Here is a 17,614-nt window from a genome sequence, read left to right as displayed (position 1 = left end):
TATTACTGCTTGCAATTTAATGTGGTTTTAAAATCTGCTTTTAATTTGTTTTAAAACCGCTGTACTTTGCTTTGTACTTAATTGGGCTCCTTTCGCCCTCAGCTCCTGGCGGCTTCTCGCTTTTGCCGGTGAGAGGGGACTCTCTTCAGGGGTCAGCTGCTGCTGAGCATGGCTGATTGGTGGTCTGGGGGGAGTGGTTATATAACCATGCAGGAGTGGACGCACAGCCTTCCAAGGGTCTGTGATACATGTTTTATGATATTAGCTGCTTGCAATTGAATGTGCTTTTAAAATTTGCTTTTGATTTGTTTTAAAACCTCATACTTTGCTTTGCACTTAATTGGGCTCCTTACGCTTTTCCGCTTCCAGCGGCTTCTCGTCTTTGATGAGCGGTGTACTTTCTTCGGGGGTCAGCTGCTACGGAGCAAGGCTGATGCGTGGGCTTGGAGGAAGTAGCTTTATAACCAGGTGGTACCAGACGTGCAGCCTGCTGAGGGTTTGTGATACATGTTTTATAATAGCAGCTTGAAATTGAATGTGCTTTCAAAACTGCTTTTAATTGATTTTAAAACCTCCCTATTTTGCTTTGCTTTGCTTTGTACTTAATTGGGCTCCTTCTGCTCCCAGAGGCTTCTCGTTTCTGCCGGTGCATAATGAGCAGGGTGGGAAAAGAGGTGGAGGGGTGGCTTTGATTGTCTAGAAACATCTTGTCACAGAGACATGGGGTTCCGAAACTATAGATGGGACCAAGGTGCTGGGGGTAAAAGTCGAACTGAAGGCTAGGTGTGTTGTTACTATGGTGGGATACTGTACCAAGGGAACCCCCCCAACGGTGGGGTTTGGCGACAGGATGGAGAATGCTGGGCTTAGAGCAATTAGTTGAGTCTTAGACTCATGAAAAAGGCCACACCATGGACTTGGTATAGTCCACACAACCATTGGCCAGGCTAACAGGGATTGAGCCCTGTGGCTGGTCAGATCATTATCAGAGCAGGATTATGATCTCCCTGCCTACTCAACAGGCTTTATGTCCGACAATTTGGCATACAGTAAGTAACTGGTCAAAAATAAATAAAAAAACATCTAGTGGAGGCTCAAAGTGAAACAATACATCCACCAAATAGGGCGGAGGATGTAGAACAGAAAAGTGAGCGGTTTGTGAGTTGGATCGAGGATACCATAGAAAAGGTGACACCGGTTCGTAGGGTAAGAGTAAGAGATAGAAGCAGGTGCACTTCTTGGTACATCCCCTAACTTTGTGAGGAGAAGCAGAGGCTTTGCCGGTGTGAAGGGCACTGGCACAAGTATTATGAGCCAGAGGCTCTGAGGATCTATAAAGAGGAGTTGGGCAATTACAAAAGAGTGATTATGGTCGCTAAAACAGCCTTTTATGATGCAAGGATAACCAAAGGCGGCTCCTCCATGTGGGCGGAGGAGTGTCGCCCCACAGCATTCTCGCAGTGCGAGAAGCAGTATAATACCATGTTATGTGACTGCTTCTCGCACAGCGAGAAAGCTGAAGGGTTTGGTTGGGGGGAGGGCAGGTGGGTGGTCCTGCAACAGGGCAGGGGAAGAATGGCTAGCCCAATGTTGCGGGCTTTGACTGTTTGGACGCCCTCTCCACCTATAAGAACAGGTGGAGTTTAAGGGGCGGGGCAACTTTAGATTACTTAATTGAGCTGGTAATAATGGCGTGCATTTCATTGCTGCCATTCTGCAGAAACGGAGGAGTTTGAACACCGGAGGTGGTTGCGCAGGTACGAGTTAGTGAGTAGGAGTATCAGGGTGATTTCAGTGAGAACGGAAACAGGAGGGATTAGGTAAACCAGGGAGTTCAGTCTGCACATTAAGCTAGGTGAAGGGATGGTCTGTATATATGTAATAACGTGGGCAGTTTGAAGTTGGTTCGTTTTCAACCATGGGAGCGCTGTAGCTTCAGGTTGTGAGGGAAAACACCAGATTAGTGTGCACTATGAGATCAGGCACATTGTTGGTTATATGTAATGCAGTGATGTGTGACTAAATTGTAACAGCAACGTTTTTTTACCTTGTAGTAAACCCCTGACGAAGGGCTAATATGAGCCCGAAATGCATTGGGTAATGTAACAGCTAGCAACTAAGGATGTTTGAAGTTTTTTGGAAACGTGCCTGGAACAAGGTATGGATGTGCATATCCATGGCATGAGAAAAATTGAAAAACGCATCAGCAAATTGTGTGTGGAAAAAATCAAATAAAAGAGAATTAATTTAAAAGATTTGGAATACATGGATTCTTTATGAATAAGGCTCACAGCGATGGTCACAAAACATGTGACAAGCAACAGTGCCCCTGGATTCGGAGTGGATGTCCGCTCCTTCTTCAATATTGTTTATCCGCTTGACAAAAGGGCAGATCACGCATCCAGTGAGCACGCATTGAATATTGGATAAGATGGAGTAACAAGCAGTAAAATTGGTGTGCACGGCATCTCTTCATAAACTTTATCAAATAACTGCTCTAACCCGTAGCACCCAGCAACAACATAAACATTTGACATCTCTGGATAGATCGACGCACGCAAGGAGCACATCTGAGGAAATAAAAGAAAGCTGCGGTTTTAATGTTTGGTTGCACTATTGTTGTGATGTCACGTGACAATGACTAAGTTGTAATAACAGCTTACAACATATGAAGGGTAGAATGCTTCTTAATTTCCAACAGTACAGCGTACAAGATGATATGAAAAGGGTGGGCGGGGTATAGTTAGAATCATGTGGGGAATCGCCAATAGATCCATTATACATTGGATCGGCTGGAGGTGACGGGGAATGAACTCCGGGTTGGTTTTGGTAATCTAAGTCAGGATGCATTATGGGGATTGTAGGCAGGAGACATCTAGCTAGTAAGTATTGAATGGATAAGAACAGGTGGAGTTTAAGGGGCGGGGCAACTTTAGATTACTTAATTGAGCTGGTAATAATGGCGTGCATTTCATTGCTGCCATTCTGCAGAAACGGAGGAGTTTGAACACCGGAGGTGGTTGCGCAGGTACGAGTTAGTGAGTAGGAGTATCGGGGTGATTTCAGTGAGAACGGAAACAGGAGGGATTAGGTAAACCGGGGAGTTCAGTCTGCGCATTAAGCTAGGTGAAGGGATGGTCTGTATATATGTAATAACGTGGGCGGTTTGAAGTTGGTTCTTTTTCAACCATGGGAGCGTTGTAGCTTCAGGTTGTGAGGGAAAACGCCAGACTAGTGTGGACTATGAGATCAGGCACATTGTTGGTTATATGTAATGCAGTGATGTGTGACTAAATTGTAACAGCGACGTTTTTTTACCTTGTAGTAAACCCCTGACGAAGGGCTAATATGAGCCCGAAATGCATTGGGTAATGTAACAGCTAGCAACTAAGGATGTTTGATGTTTTTTGGAAACGTGCCTGGAACAAGGCATGGGTGTGCATATCCATGGCATGAGAAAAATTGAAAAACGCATCAGCAAATTGTGTGTGGAAAAATCAAATAAAAGAGAATGAATTTAAAAGATTTGGAATACATGGATTCTTTATGAATAAGGCTCACAGTGATGGTCACAAAACATGTGACAAGCAACAGTGCCCCTGGATTCGGAGTGGATGTCCGCTCCTTCTTCAATACACTGTGTACCCAGGGCATAAGTACCCCAGAGGCCTCCAATGGGCTGAAGCATGTATTATGCCATCACTGAAAGGCCATTCAAAAGGACACAACAGCCCTGCTACAGCAGCCTGTATAAGCTGGTGCTTGCCCACTTACTTAGATATAGGTTCACTATATATATCTAAATCACTACACTTAAAAACATATCAGTCACCCCTATGGCAGGCCTTATCAATCCTGAAGGCAGGGTGTTGGGTTTTACGGGAGAGGGTGCACCTGCATGAGCAGAGCCCCTCTGCAGCCTTCGGAGACCATTCTCTGGGGTTGTCTGCAATGCAGCCAGACATATAGGCCTAAGTGCATTACAACCTCACGGTAAATGCTAACTTTAAAACGGCTACTTAGAAACATGTTGTGTTTGGTGTCAAACACCTTGGAATCATACCTTCACATCAGTAACTGATGTGGGAGGTAAGATTCTACCCATCCAAAGGGGACATGTGTGGGTCACCGGTCTACCCGGTACCAGCTTTCTCAACCCGGGCAGCACCAAATGGACACTGGCAGCCACAGACACGATTCTGCTCTTCTGCGGCTGAGTCAAGCTCGAGCAGAAGAAGGTATGACAATAGGCATCCTGTCACAGGGAGGAGTGACCACCTCCCAGACAGGGTTTAGTATATTGGGGCTGGGTGGGTGTACTCTGAGAGTGCCAGAAAGTCTGCACTCGGGCACATTTGGTGTCCCTGTACATAGTCCAACTCAAACCAGTTCTGTGAACGATTGGCCCTGCTCTGGCACGAAACTGGACAAAGGACATGGGTGTAGCCACCCTTCTGTCCTGCCTCTCCCCTAGCAGGGTCCCCTGAATCTGTCCAACCCTTTCCCGTGGGTATAAAGTGGGACACCTGGCTACAGGATTTGTGATTTTACCTGGACCAGATTCTGCTAAGAAGAAACCAAGTACTTTGACTGTCTGCACGATGCTGAATGACTAAAGAATCTCCCTCGGAGTAAAGGAGTTACTCCCTAGCAGAAGAAGGAACCTAAGCACATCTGACCGGTTTGCTTCTCCCGAGCTCCTGAGGACTCAGAAGACTTCAGCAACACAGGAGGTGGGTTCCCGCAGGTCCCTGAGGTAGATCTGACCTCTCAGCAATTAAGAGACCAGTATCCCTTGGGGGGACCGTGCAACCCAAATCCCTGTGCACCGCATACATTTGCAATTGCATATGCTTGCTGACAATTCTGAGCTTGTGCATTGGACTCCGTGTAGTCCTGACCCCGAGCAGCATTTGCATCGAAGATATCCGGCCTCCACTCACCTAGTGCTCTGTGGGCTGGTGCTTTGTAATCTCACTCGAGGTCCCCTCGCGATCTCTGGTCCGTGGATCTGTGGGTCCTGGCGAGGGTCACTTTGTTTGTTCTTGGGCTTCCCTGGTTGCTACAGACGTGCCATCTCTCACCATTGCTTGGAGAGTCCCCTGGACCTTGCTGGTCCACACCGGAACCTGTTTGCTCTGCCTGCATGGGTTGCATTTGCCAAGGCTTGTTGGTACTCCAGCTGGACGCCGGACCCTCAGCACTCGACATCCTTCGTGGGACAGCTCACCTCCGGATCCTGGTCATCCTAGACGTTTCCTGCTCCTCGTGGCTGCAGAGTCAAGCATCTCTCCTTCGCACCTGCAGCACCCAACATCGGTGGGCATTCGACTACCCAGCCCCTGGTCACCTGAAGTGACCCAGACTCTGTCCCCTCTGCTTTCAGGTTCTTCTCACCAAGAACCCAGGCTTGGATTCCACCGGACACTCTTCGCCTTTCCGCCAGCAGTACTTCTTTGCCACTCTCCACTGAAAACGACGGAGGCTTCTGACACCACTTGACCCCTATGCACCCGCCTCCTCTGGGATAGGTAACAAGGGTACCTCTGTACTCACTGGTGGGTTGGCTCAACAACCTCTTAAGTTCCAAAGGGTTTGCTCGAAGTCCTCGTAGAAGTGCCCTTAAACTGTAACTTTGCAACTGCGACTTTCCTATAGAGTTGTACGGAGCACACAGTTGTGTTTCCTCACTGCACCCGTCCTCTGTGGGCTCCCTGTGTCACTGCCTTGGGTGGTTCCTTGGGGTTCTTGCGATTCTACGTGCTCTAGGCCCTGTGTATAGTCAGGTTGTGATTGTTATATCATTTTTTTAATATATGGGTCGTTCTCCCCGATGGAGCCCGATGTGTATTGTGCTACTTATGAATGTTCTATTGATTCAGTATTGTGTGCTTTATGTTCTAATCTCGTGTAGAGATTAGTAGACAGTGTTATAGTAATAAATACATACTTGTATATAGCTACTGTGTGGATCTCCTTTGATTTAGTCATTCAGGAGGTGATACTCTGGTAAAACAAGCTGCTTTACAAACCTTCAAGATTAAGCCTGAGGGCTGTTCACCACAGCTACTATTTGGATAGCTTTCTAAAGGTTATCTTTGACCTTGTACATCATAAGGGTTGTGTGGACTGGTACAGGATGCCCACTTTATTTAGTGGACAGCACATATCAGGCCTCCTTCTCACAGATAATTACAGATATAAATGAATACATAGTAACAATATAGCAATGATACAAAATAAAAATGTAGAGCACACAGGGGTTGGCATTCTCCACTATCTGGAGATGCCTGGGTTGCATTTCAAATGCGGCATCGCCTTTGAAGCTTCCTACCTTTGAATGCCATCCCAGCCTGGAGGAGGTGTGAAGAACTTCCACCCAGATAAGGCTTTGTTCCTGTCCTCTGAGAGCACAGTCTCCCACCTCATAATGTCAGAAACATCTCTGGTGGTGACAGGCTGGCTAAGCCTAATCAGAGACCACATCTGTGTATGGTAGGTTTTCAGGGGACCCTCAAACATGTCCCCTGTGTGCACTGGCATCAGTGAGGATTTATTAACCCCTTCACTGCGGCGGCTATTCCGCCACAGTGCTAAGGGGGCGAGGCGGAAGAGCGGCGGGCGCATGCTGGTGATGGAACCGCTCCGTCACCAGCGTCGGTTGCGCTGTGCTTATGACGGAGCGGTTCCGTCATGGCCCCGCCCGCTCAATAGAACACTCAGCGCAGGCGCGGAATTCGCGCCGCGCATGAGTAGCGGGCGGGCCATGACGGAAACGCTCCGTCATCAGCACAGCACCACCGCAGCTGATGACGGAGCGGTTCCGTCATCAGCACACAAGGGGTTAAGATGAGATGTTTGGCACTAAACATCCCTGGGTACAGTGAAGCCATCATGGTGCTGGGGAACTCGTAACAATGGGTGTCCAGCACATGTACTCCCTATGGTTACTATGTGCATTTACACTATTCAAGAAAGGACTTAGATATTGGAGGCAAAACACAAGCAAATGCAGTGTAGGCCACCCGGTGCACAAGTGTATTGTACCAAATATCACCAGTGATCCCACGCTCAACTTTTCAAGGCCCCACTGCCTAGAAGCCACAACAATTCAATTTACACCACAACAATTAGAAAAGGAGCGGCCACTATACTGTTTTGTGTGTGGCCCACATTCAGGCAATATAATGGTCACAAATATAACAATGATGAACAAAAAATGAGATTTAGTTGTCAGAAGTCTTATACAACTTTTATTGACTTTCAATACATAACATTTTCCACTCAGCCCAGCCAACGCGTTTCGTCATCTATGGACTTCATAAGGGTTGTGCTTTTCAAACTTGTGTGACTTTCAAATAGCAGTGCCTTCAAGGGTAATAAATCCCTTTTGGGGTGGTGTAGTATCCCCTAAATAATCTTCCACCTTCGTGCGTCAGGGCTCGTGAGTTGCAGAAAAATGCCTCTGCGACACTCGAGCCTTGACGCACGAAGGAGGAAGATGATTGTTGTAGATATTGTAGGGTCAGACCAGCTCCGGTAGATATGTCCAAACATGGGATATAGTGCACCCTGCCTTAGGACAGTAAGACCTGCAGTAGGGGTGGCTTACCTATACCTCATGCAGTGTCTGTAGGCATGGCACATAGGGATGTGTGCCATGTTGACTCTTCAGTTTTCTCTACACCGAGACAGGCAGCATGCAGTGGCAGTTTGCAAGGTCTTGTTGAGGGGTCCATAGGGTGGCTCAATTTGTGCTGCAGCCCTAGTGGACCCTCTCAGTCCCAATGCCCTGGGTACCATTTACAAGGGACTTAAAGGGGTTGCTGAAGTTGTGCCAATTGTGGTACAGCTTTGGGAAGGAGCTCGGGCACTGGGAAACTGGTTAGCAGGGACCCAGTGCACTTTCAGTCGAAATCACAAAATGTTCCAGGCAAAAGGTGAGGGCTAACCATGTCAAGAGAGGCACTTTCCTACACAGGGTAGGTTGGGTTGCAATTGTTCGAACATTCGGGGTCTGCTTCTGTTTTTTTGCAGCAGGGGGCAAGCTAGAGCTGTAGCTTGTCTATTTTCTCTTTTCAAATAAAGTGTTCACCGCTTTCTTTCGGAGAGAGTTGAGTAAGCAGTTGTTTGAAGGATATGTTTGTTGTTAAACTACAACAAATATTTTTGCTGAGTGCTAAATACTATTTTAGGAGGTATGATGTGTGGTTTACTGGTGCTTCTTTTTATTCCATTTTGACTTAAAAAAACAATAAACATACTTCTGGGAGGAAAATAAATCAAATCCTGCCCTTTTTATCTCTGTTCTGAGGTTTATAAGGTTCATCAAGGAGATAGCCTAAGAGAGGTTTATTTAATCATCCTGATGAATTGTGTCTTCTGGTTTAGGTGTTTTAAGAAATGCCATGAGGCATTCTGTTGTTTCTGTTTTAGAGCAGTAAATGTATCCATGATCGCATTTATGTTTATTTTAATATAAATCAGCCACTGTTGAGGTTACTGAAACTGCGATGATCTGAAGGTGCTGCTAAAGAAAACTGGAAGGAAAAAAGTAATGTTTGCCGTGTCTCCAGAGTAGGTATGCAGTACTACAGACTAGAAGGGCAAAGTACCTTACATGCGCTGGACACAATAATATTGGACCTGGAATATCGGCACTGCGGTGCATCAACCCCTCTACAGGGGGTGACAATGCAGGCGCGGGCTACTGGGTGAAAACCATTGGGATTGAGTGAAGTTTCCACTGGTTTCCTTAGGTCCACCAAACTTTGGCTCTGCAACGTGGGCCAATTACACCCTTTACACACTTGACTCCAATCCAGCGCGGTTGAGCAGTCAAAGGTTTCTCAGGGAAGAAGAGGGACCAGCATAGATTCAGTAATATACCAGTCAAACAACGGACACTTGTCTTCATATAAAGAGAAGTACTTTAATATCACCACAAAAGAAATACGACACATGTTAATCAGACATAGGATTCTGCACTCAACGGTACCAAGCTCTAGCCAAATGTTACACATCCCATACAACATATAGTGGCTTAGTATACCTGCTACAGTCCCCACAGCACCACACTGTTGTAGTACAATTGCCTAAGTTCCCATATCAGTAAAGGGCTCTAGCAGCGAAGTAAAGATCAGGGTCGAAAAACAGCACAGGTGCAAGTTTACGGTTTGGCTTTTGCGAGCAATAACAAAGTTCAGGAACCTGAAAGGCAGGTTCGTTTATATCATGCAAATCTGTTCACACTGCCAATCGTTACTTCTTCTGATGTGCAGACCTATCTTTTTAGTGAAAGACAAAGTGTTAAATTATCAACATGGTCTCGTGCTACCCATCGCAGACCTTGTTGTGGTACAAAAGTCACAGTTGCATGGTCTGCGTCACTTGTCAGAGGGTCAGGTTCACAGAAGAAGCCCCATCTCTGGGATCACACCTCTAAACACAATCAGCACAGCAGCCTTGGCAGCGGTTACACATCTTCAGCATTTGCAGAGTCCTTTGGCTTCAGCAGTATCGTAGATCACACAGCAGGTCATGGCAGCGGCAGGACAAGTACATCAGGTTGCTATGGGGATGTCGGGCAGCATGCTGTCACTCGTGGTTCATTGATGCTTCAAGCAGTGCACCCCCTGAACTATTAAGAGAGGCCAAATCAACCCTCACAGTCAGTTACACTTATACCATTAAATATTCAGATGTTGCTCCACACACTTGTAGGTTTCTGATAGGAAGATGATATATTGTTGGGAGGAAATATATATATATTATTTGTTTTAATAAAGCCCCTCCTTACACTTCCCCTCGTGGAATGCTGCGTCTGTTTCTTCTTCCGAGGAGGGACTCACTTGTTCATATTCCTGCGCACAGCCAGAGGCGCCTTGCAGCAAACCCCTGTCGCAATTGGGAACCGGACTTTCACTGGCCAGCCTCACGGCTTCTTGTTTGTTTCCTGGTAAGGATTGGTCCGGAACCCGCCTCCCTTGCAGGGTGATTCAGAGCAGTTGAGGTTACCTACCTCTGTTTGGGCACCCCGCCCCTGCTCTACACTTCGCCTTGCTGGAGAGGCTGACAGTATGAGGGGGCCCAAGGAGAGACTTTGTTTGCGGAACAACTCGAATCAGCCCATCAAACCCTGCCGCTTTTCCTCGCCTCCGATTCATTACATCAATTGGAACATCATTCACCCTTCCCCATTTCATCGACCCGGTTTGTGAGAACATGTTGCATTCTGGGAGTTGTGGTGCACAGATGCACAGCGCACCGCAACAGGTGAGCGCAATTGCAAGGGGGAGGAGCGGAGTGGCGCCTACATCATCAAGCGGCAGGCAGGCGTTTCGAGACTTTCTGTCAGGTGCTGGGCGCTGAGGAAGGCCAATATGCCGAAATGCATTCGCCGCCACCAGACTGTTATTTGTTTTAATAAAGCCCCTCCTTACACTTCCCCTCGTGGAATGCTGCGTCTGTTTCTTCTTCCGAGGAGGGACTCACTTGTTCATATTCCTGCGCACAGCCAGAGGCGCCTTGCAGCAAACCCCTGTCGCAATTGGGAACCGGACTTTCACTGGCCAGCCTCACGGCTTCTTGTTTGTTTCCTGGTAAGGATTGGTCCGGAACCCGCCTCCCTTGCAGGGTGATTCAGAGCAGTTGAGGTTACCTACCTCTGTTTGGGCACCCCGCCCCTGCTCTACACTTCGCCTTGCTGGAGAGGCTGACAGTATGAGGGGGCCCAAGGAGAGACTTTGTTTGCGGAACAACTCGAATCAGCCCATCAAACCCTGCCGCTTTTCCTCGCCTCCGATTCATTACATCAATTGGAACATCATTCACCCTTCCCCATTTCATCGACCCGGTTTGTGAGAACATGTTGCATTCTGGGAGTTGTGGTGCACAGATGCACAGCGCACCGCAACAGGTGAGCGCAATTGCAAGGGGGAGGAGCGGAGTGGCGCCTACATCATCAAGCGGCAGGCAGGCGTTTCGAGACTTTCTGTCAGGTGCTGGGCGCTGAGGAAGGCCAATATGCCGAAATGCATTCGCCGCCACCAGACTGTTATTTGTTTTAATAAAGCCCCTCCTTACACTTCCCCTCGTGGAATGCTGCGTCTGTTTCTTCTTCCGAGGAGGGACTCACTTGTTCATATATATATATATATATATATATATATATATATATATATATATATATATATATATATATATATATATATATATATATATATATATATATATAATTTTCTTTTTGGCCTGCTGATTCCGCTGTACTCTTCCAGGGGATTCTGGAAGACCGTATGCAGCAGGGGTTTGACACTGGAGTGTTGGCCACCCCGAGGCCAACCACGTACTGCCCACGGCCGACTGGTCTCCCTTCTGATTTTGTAGACACTTGTAATCACATGGGAATGTAATGTAATCCCCTACTTGTAGTTAGACCTAACCTTATCTGAGGTAATTCCATTGTGTTTGCACCATTCATGACTGCTTTGCTTGAGCAGCTATTTAAGGCAGGTCAATGAAGACCACAAGCACAGTGCATCCAGTTTCACTGTAAACAGGATATGAGCATATGGCATAATGGCTCGAACAGCTAACCTTGAAGCTTTTGGACCGGGTTTGAATATCAGCAGGAAGCTTAACATCCTGTGATTTTGGCCAAATCACTTAATCTCTCCATGCCTAAAAAATGTATGTGTCGGTCTGTAATGTAACTGATGCTCATGACCTTTGGGTCCAGTTTGCGCTATATAAAAACTGTAGAAAAACCACAAAAAAACAGGCACCCGCTTTATATAGCCATGAGATCCATCCAGAGGAGTTAAGCACATCATAGCACCATGCACACATGAGCCAATGCCAAAAACAATGCAGTACATGAACATGGGAGTATGTCACTTAAAGTACTGGCCTGGAACAAATGCTGTGCCTAGGTTTGCAAGTTCATCACTCCACGGGCTCACGTGGCTCTTTGGGAGGCTTCAGCTTTGTGATTAGAAACATGCTTATAAAACAAGTGTGGTGTCAGGGACCTGCTTAAATGTGGTAATGCAGACGTCAAAGAACCCAGGGTTCATAACACAATAAGTCTGGGGTTACACCACTGGCAAATAGGATTTCTTGTAAACAGCTTATGCAACTGAGTAGCTTTGGTATATATATTTATTGATACCATAGCCCTAAACATAAAATAGATGGAGACTTCACACAGTGTTTAATAATAGGGTTTACACTAGATGACGTTGATTATATCAACTGTCTATTTTCCTCCGGTTTTAACATACACTTTTGTGTCCTCAAACAGGACGTGAAATTCCATGCTGAGACTCTCAAAGAAAACAGAGACTGGCTGGCCACAATCAGGGAAAGAATTAGTTGAGACTTATTCCCCAAATGGCAAACCACAATTGGAGATGCTACGATGGTAATGATAATCTCTCTGTGCAACCTCAGATGGTTGACTTCACAACGAATACAGCCGATTCCATGCCACATCTGACGTGTCAGATATTCATGTCACACTGCTGAGAGTGGACTGAGGAATTCTATAGGTGACTAGAGTAGAACATTATGGAAAACCAAGTAGCACAGACATGTTTTACTCTCCCCTTGTCAACACAAAGTCTGTCCGAGCCCAGAATACATATTTGTTAACAATGTACTGACATCTGCTGACAAACGGACAACTTTCAAAACGTTTTCTAAAAAATCATAACACATTTTGATTGCGTTTGTATTATAACATAATTAGTAAAACAGGTGTCACAATTACATCCAGTCCCTACAAGGGAGAAGTTACTGCATCCCAGGATATACATCATCATACACTTTTGAGAGTTCAACTATCTGCATAAGACACGCCTGTTCTCAGGGCTGCATCCATGGGGAATAAGATTTAAAAAAAATCACCCTTTGTAAGTGATGGCCCAATTCCGATGGACGGAAAGCCATGAAACTCCCTTCAGGGGCCAGAAATGAAATCTAACCAATAAAAAGATCACTTTCCAAGTCCAGGGCCAGAAATGAAATCTAACCAATAAAATGATCACTTTACAAGTCCGTGGGTCTTCACCAGGTGGGTTTCTAGTTAACGGTGCTAATTTTGGGGAACGCTTTACTCTGACGTGAAGGGCAACATGCAGATAATCAGGAATAGTACCCCGTTGTCTGCAGTGAAACTTAAAGGAAAACAAGGGACTATAAAGTTATTACCATCAATATTTTGAGTATCGTCGTTGCTGTTTTTTCTCTCACTGTATTTCGTTTGTTACTGTTTTTACTCATTATATTACGGTGTTCTTTAATTGTTCTTAGTGTATTTAGACTGTGTATGTAAAAATCGATTTTACGTTTGCTCATTGTTGAGAAATGTAAGTCTCTTACTGAAGTACTAAAACCCCTTTAAGTTGAATTCTCCATTAACTGTTGAAAAAACTAAAATTACAGTAGATCCCATTAGCTACACCAGGCAGCCCCAATGCACATCTATACTTCAGTTAAAAATCGGGCACAATTATCCTGTCAACAATGGTTACATTTCCTACAGTCATTTGCAAGCAGTTCTGCACTCATAACTATTTCGAATACTTAAACGTACATAAAACGAGCTACCACAATTCAAATTGATTTATTTCAGCACATCACAGTTAAAAACAGGGACACTGTGTTTTTATTATTTTCTGATTTCGAAGATTTACTTACGTTTAGCAAAACCGTCCCCTGGATAAATGTACCGATTGTAGACATCCATAATGTACACCCTGTTGTCTTCTAAAAAATCTCTCTCGTGGCCATTGCCCTACAAAATCATGACAAATAATACATTTCATAAATTATAACATGGTGGTGGGCAACTGTGAAGACAAGATCTGGAAGCAGATGTCCAAGACAGAGTGTAGAACAACTCTACCCCATTGTCTCTGGCAGTCATCACTTATTTTTCTTCTACATGAAAGTACAGATTTTGTTTTCTTTACCAGCTACAGACAGGTTCTCTGTTGATAATAACTCAAGCTTGTATTTTTAAGCGTAAATCTAGTTCAGGAATTTAGGTCACCCTACTACTAGATGCTAACTAACTCCCAAACTTCCAAATCCTACTTCTGTGACAGTGTGATATACTCCCTAACCCTAGACGATGCTTTGTGTCACAAAACAGTTCCCAGAACCATTTGTACTTCATAATGGCGGGACCCTGTGCTAGCCATGTGGCACTTTCCTCTGCCTGACTACCCAACACAGGTCTGTCCCGTTCTGTCTCTACAAACAAATTGTCTCAGGCCTACAACAGGACAGAAGCATAAACATTTCTGCTCTGATCTTGCCTTCTAGCATGAGAACGGGAGAGTTGTGACACCTCCTACACTCTTTGTATGAGACCTTTGATTTCTGAACCTGGGCTGAGACTTAGCAGTTAATGTGTCATATCCCATTTCTGCTAGAAGGGCTCATGGTAAATGGAAACTCACTTCCCAAATGACGTTTTGTGACCAGAATAGCCATTCACAGCAGTGTTTGGTTCTGAACCAAAGTATCAAAATAAAAAATAAAAAAAAATGAATCTCAATATCACATTTCTTCAGTAGTGGACACTCTGCAAATTTGCTGTCAAAAACATTTAAAACTATACATTACATATTCAAAATGAGCTGTAATATGTTTATCACAGGCTATCATTTTCCAGATCTGTACTCGGTGCAAAGCACCTGTGAACAAAAAGCTGAATTACTAAACTAACTTGTTTGACCATCTGGTAAATAAAATGGCACCTATGTTAACCCCTTAAACGCTGCCGTCGGCCAACGGTCGTCGCGTGCCCTACCTTGGTAGTACTGCGCACGTCCGTTGGCTGACGCGGCCCCACCCGTTATTCGAACGTTCAGCACTGGGCGCTAAACGTTCGACGCTCTAAACGGGTTAAACTGTGCACATGTGGCTGGATCTGTTAATAGCAGAAGCTTAAGGAGGAAGAAAAAGGCAGTAGAGGGCAGCCTTGGCTACAATAAAGGAGAGAGAGATAAGCACTGCTACTGAGGAATATGTGCTAAAGTCCAGGAGTACAAACTAACTAGGCAAGTGAGATGTTTGTTCATATAAGTATGTATAAAACAGAGCTCAAGAAGTTATAAACACTGGTTATCAAATTAACATTTATGAGTGATGGTACTGGCATTTGTGCCTTGTTAGGTCTCGGCTAGCGTAAGACTGTGCACATGCGCAGTCTCGCTGGCGAGACTTAGTGACTTAGAGTGAGTTTCACTAGCGAGGTTAATCCCCGCCCCTCTTTTCCATTGGCTGGCGTCACCGTTCATGCTAAAAGTGGCCAGCCATTGGAAAAGAGGTCCCAGTGACATAGTTCTTTCTCTTTTAGCCCCGTCCTTTTCAGACTGGGTTCCTTGACTTACTGCTGTGGTAAAAGCTTTCTTATCTTCTTTATGGGGCCATCTGTTTCGCCCCATAAAGAAGATAAGAAAGCTTTTACCACAGCAGCAAGTCATGCCGAGCCTGTCCTAGTGGGACGGCTCTAAAAGAGAAATGTATTTTATTTTAGTATAATTGCGGCACCCGCGCCTTACTTTTAAAATGTTACAAGTAAAGCGCGGGTGCCGCGATTATAACGTGGCTGTTCCAGTGAGGGGGGCTATGCGGCGTTTGCTTACGGTTTTTTAGCGCTGAGACACCGTTTCTGGTATTTGTGCACTTTATAAATAGCATTAACATTAACATACCAAAATGAAAGAAATAGATGTTTTATCTATTTCTTTCATTTTGGTATAATCGCGGCACCAGTGCTTTACTTTTAAAATGTTACAAGCAAAGTGTGGGTGCTGCGATTATACAATTAAAAGTCCTGCTATAAGGAAGTGAAACGTAACATGTATGACGCGAGCGGCTGTGTGCGCATGCCCGGATGAAGCGAGAATCCATGACAGGCGCGGGGTAAATTTAGAAACTTCCTTTACAAGAGCGGTGGGCGGAAGTTCTTAGAATATCCCCACCAGAGCTGCGAGGGAGGCTGGAGGCGCTCTGCTGCGGCTTCAGTCATTCCTTTACTGCAGTCTCCAAAAGGCTGCTTGCGGGGTTAATGTGGCTTTGTTTGCGGGAGTACAGGAAGCAGTGTGCACAACTGTGGTGCTCGTAAACATAACATTTTGGGTGAATTACATGAACAAGCAAATGCGGGTATGACTGATGCCCAGCCAGGTACATACAAGGTTACAGCTTGCAGGCACACATCGAAGTTCAGGGTTTTCTTTGTGTGGGATCGCTGAGCGAGAGTCGAGGTGGGGGGCTTCGAATGTAGGGCAGTAGATGCAATGCCAGGGGGGTGTGAGCTCCCCACTGCGCCACATCTAACGGGGAGAGCCAATCATTATCTTTAATACATTATAGAACCCTTAAGTTTGCAAATTTAGATGCATTAGACACTTTAAAAAAATGTTGCTTTACATTTTTCTATTTAGATAGCCCACCTGCCTTGAACAGCTCACCTCTAGTGTATTGAAGTGTGCACTGTTGTGGTGTGTCGTTTTTTATTACACACAACCTTTACACTTCTGACGCTGCTCGGCAGTGATCGCGGCTTCCAGGCCCTCCCCTGCACATGAAGGGCTCACGGCTGAACCCGCCACCCGTGCCTCCAGCCCGAGGCCTACAAAACCCGCCTATCCAGTCACGCAAACCTTGCAGATTTCCATAACAGACAAGTGTCCAACAGGCTCCTGCATCTCATCTGCATACATTAATTAGCATATGCGCCGCCCCAGGGGTCCTCCCCTTCAGAAGATTCTGGATAGGGCCACACAGGCCATATCCAGAACTTTAGTTCAGTCTTCAGGGGAAACGGGTAAGCACTAGAAAAGCGTGTCCTTAACAACCCCGAACAATATTACAGCTAGCGAGGTAGCTCAGTGAGTTCATGCACATTTCTAATGCAGCCGGTGCATAAACCCGTGCTGCAGTCAGTTGTACATCTTGTATGGAGAAAATGCCGGGCTCTTACGTCTTCTTTTTATTTTGCAGCGCAGCTCTGATGAGCTTTTCTACTGTGTAACCAACGGACCCTTTATCATGAGTGTAGGTAAATGTTTCGTCCACTTGTCATGTGCTTTCAAGGGCCTTCCAGCAGGTGCTTGTTTTTTTCTCTTACCAAGTAAACTGTTTGCACTAAGCATGCTGCGTGCCTTAACTAGACTATTGCCTAATCATTATTGATTAAGGCAACAGCTGTTATTGTCACTGAATTCCACTTTCTTTTAGCTGTTCCTTATTTATAGTATCCACAAAGCATCCGGGAGTACGTTGTTTATCGACTGGTTGCAGTCAAGTTTTAACAGAACTTCAGAAGTGTGAACTGTTCTGTAGGTCTAGTGAATGTGTCGAATTACACAGTGAAATTTCCTCTTGCTTAAGTGCATTTTTTTCTTAATTTTTCGTAATTAGTTGGATTAGTTTAATGTCGTCAACAGACAAGAAAAACTGATTGTGTTCGACTTCTTTCATGTTATTGTCTGTGTGTGTGTGTGACTCTGTGAGTGTGTGTGTGTGTGGCTCTGTGTGTGTGTGTGGCTCTGTGTATGTGTGTGGGGCTCTGTGTGTGTGTGTGGCTCTGCGTGTG

The 17,614-nt window shown here is 45.5% G+C and overlaps 1 protein-coding gene across 2 annotated transcripts in view; it reads right to left on the bottom strand.

The window, feature by feature from the left end:
• The window catches only part of HDAC11 (histone deacetylase 11), a 274,240-nt gene that overhangs the window by 54,768 nt on the left and 201,858 nt on the right, over positions 1–17,614 (bottom strand). For both annotated transcript variants that reach the window (XM_086939011.1, XM_086939010.1), the window contains exon 8: positions 13,699–13,795. In XM_086939011.1, coding sequence (XP_086795137.1) covers positions 13,699–13,795 — 97 coding nt within the window. The remainder of the gene's footprint in view (positions 1–13,698; positions 13,796–17,614) is intronic.

The sequence above is a fragment of the Lissotriton vulgaris genome, chromosome 9, assembly GCF_964263255.1.
Source record: "Lissotriton vulgaris chromosome 9, aLisVul1.2, whole genome shotgun sequence".
NCBI lineage: Eukaryota > Metazoa > Chordata > Amphibia > Caudata > Salamandridae > Lissotriton > Lissotriton vulgaris.
This window is presented reverse-complemented; position numbering and strand designations above follow the sequence as displayed.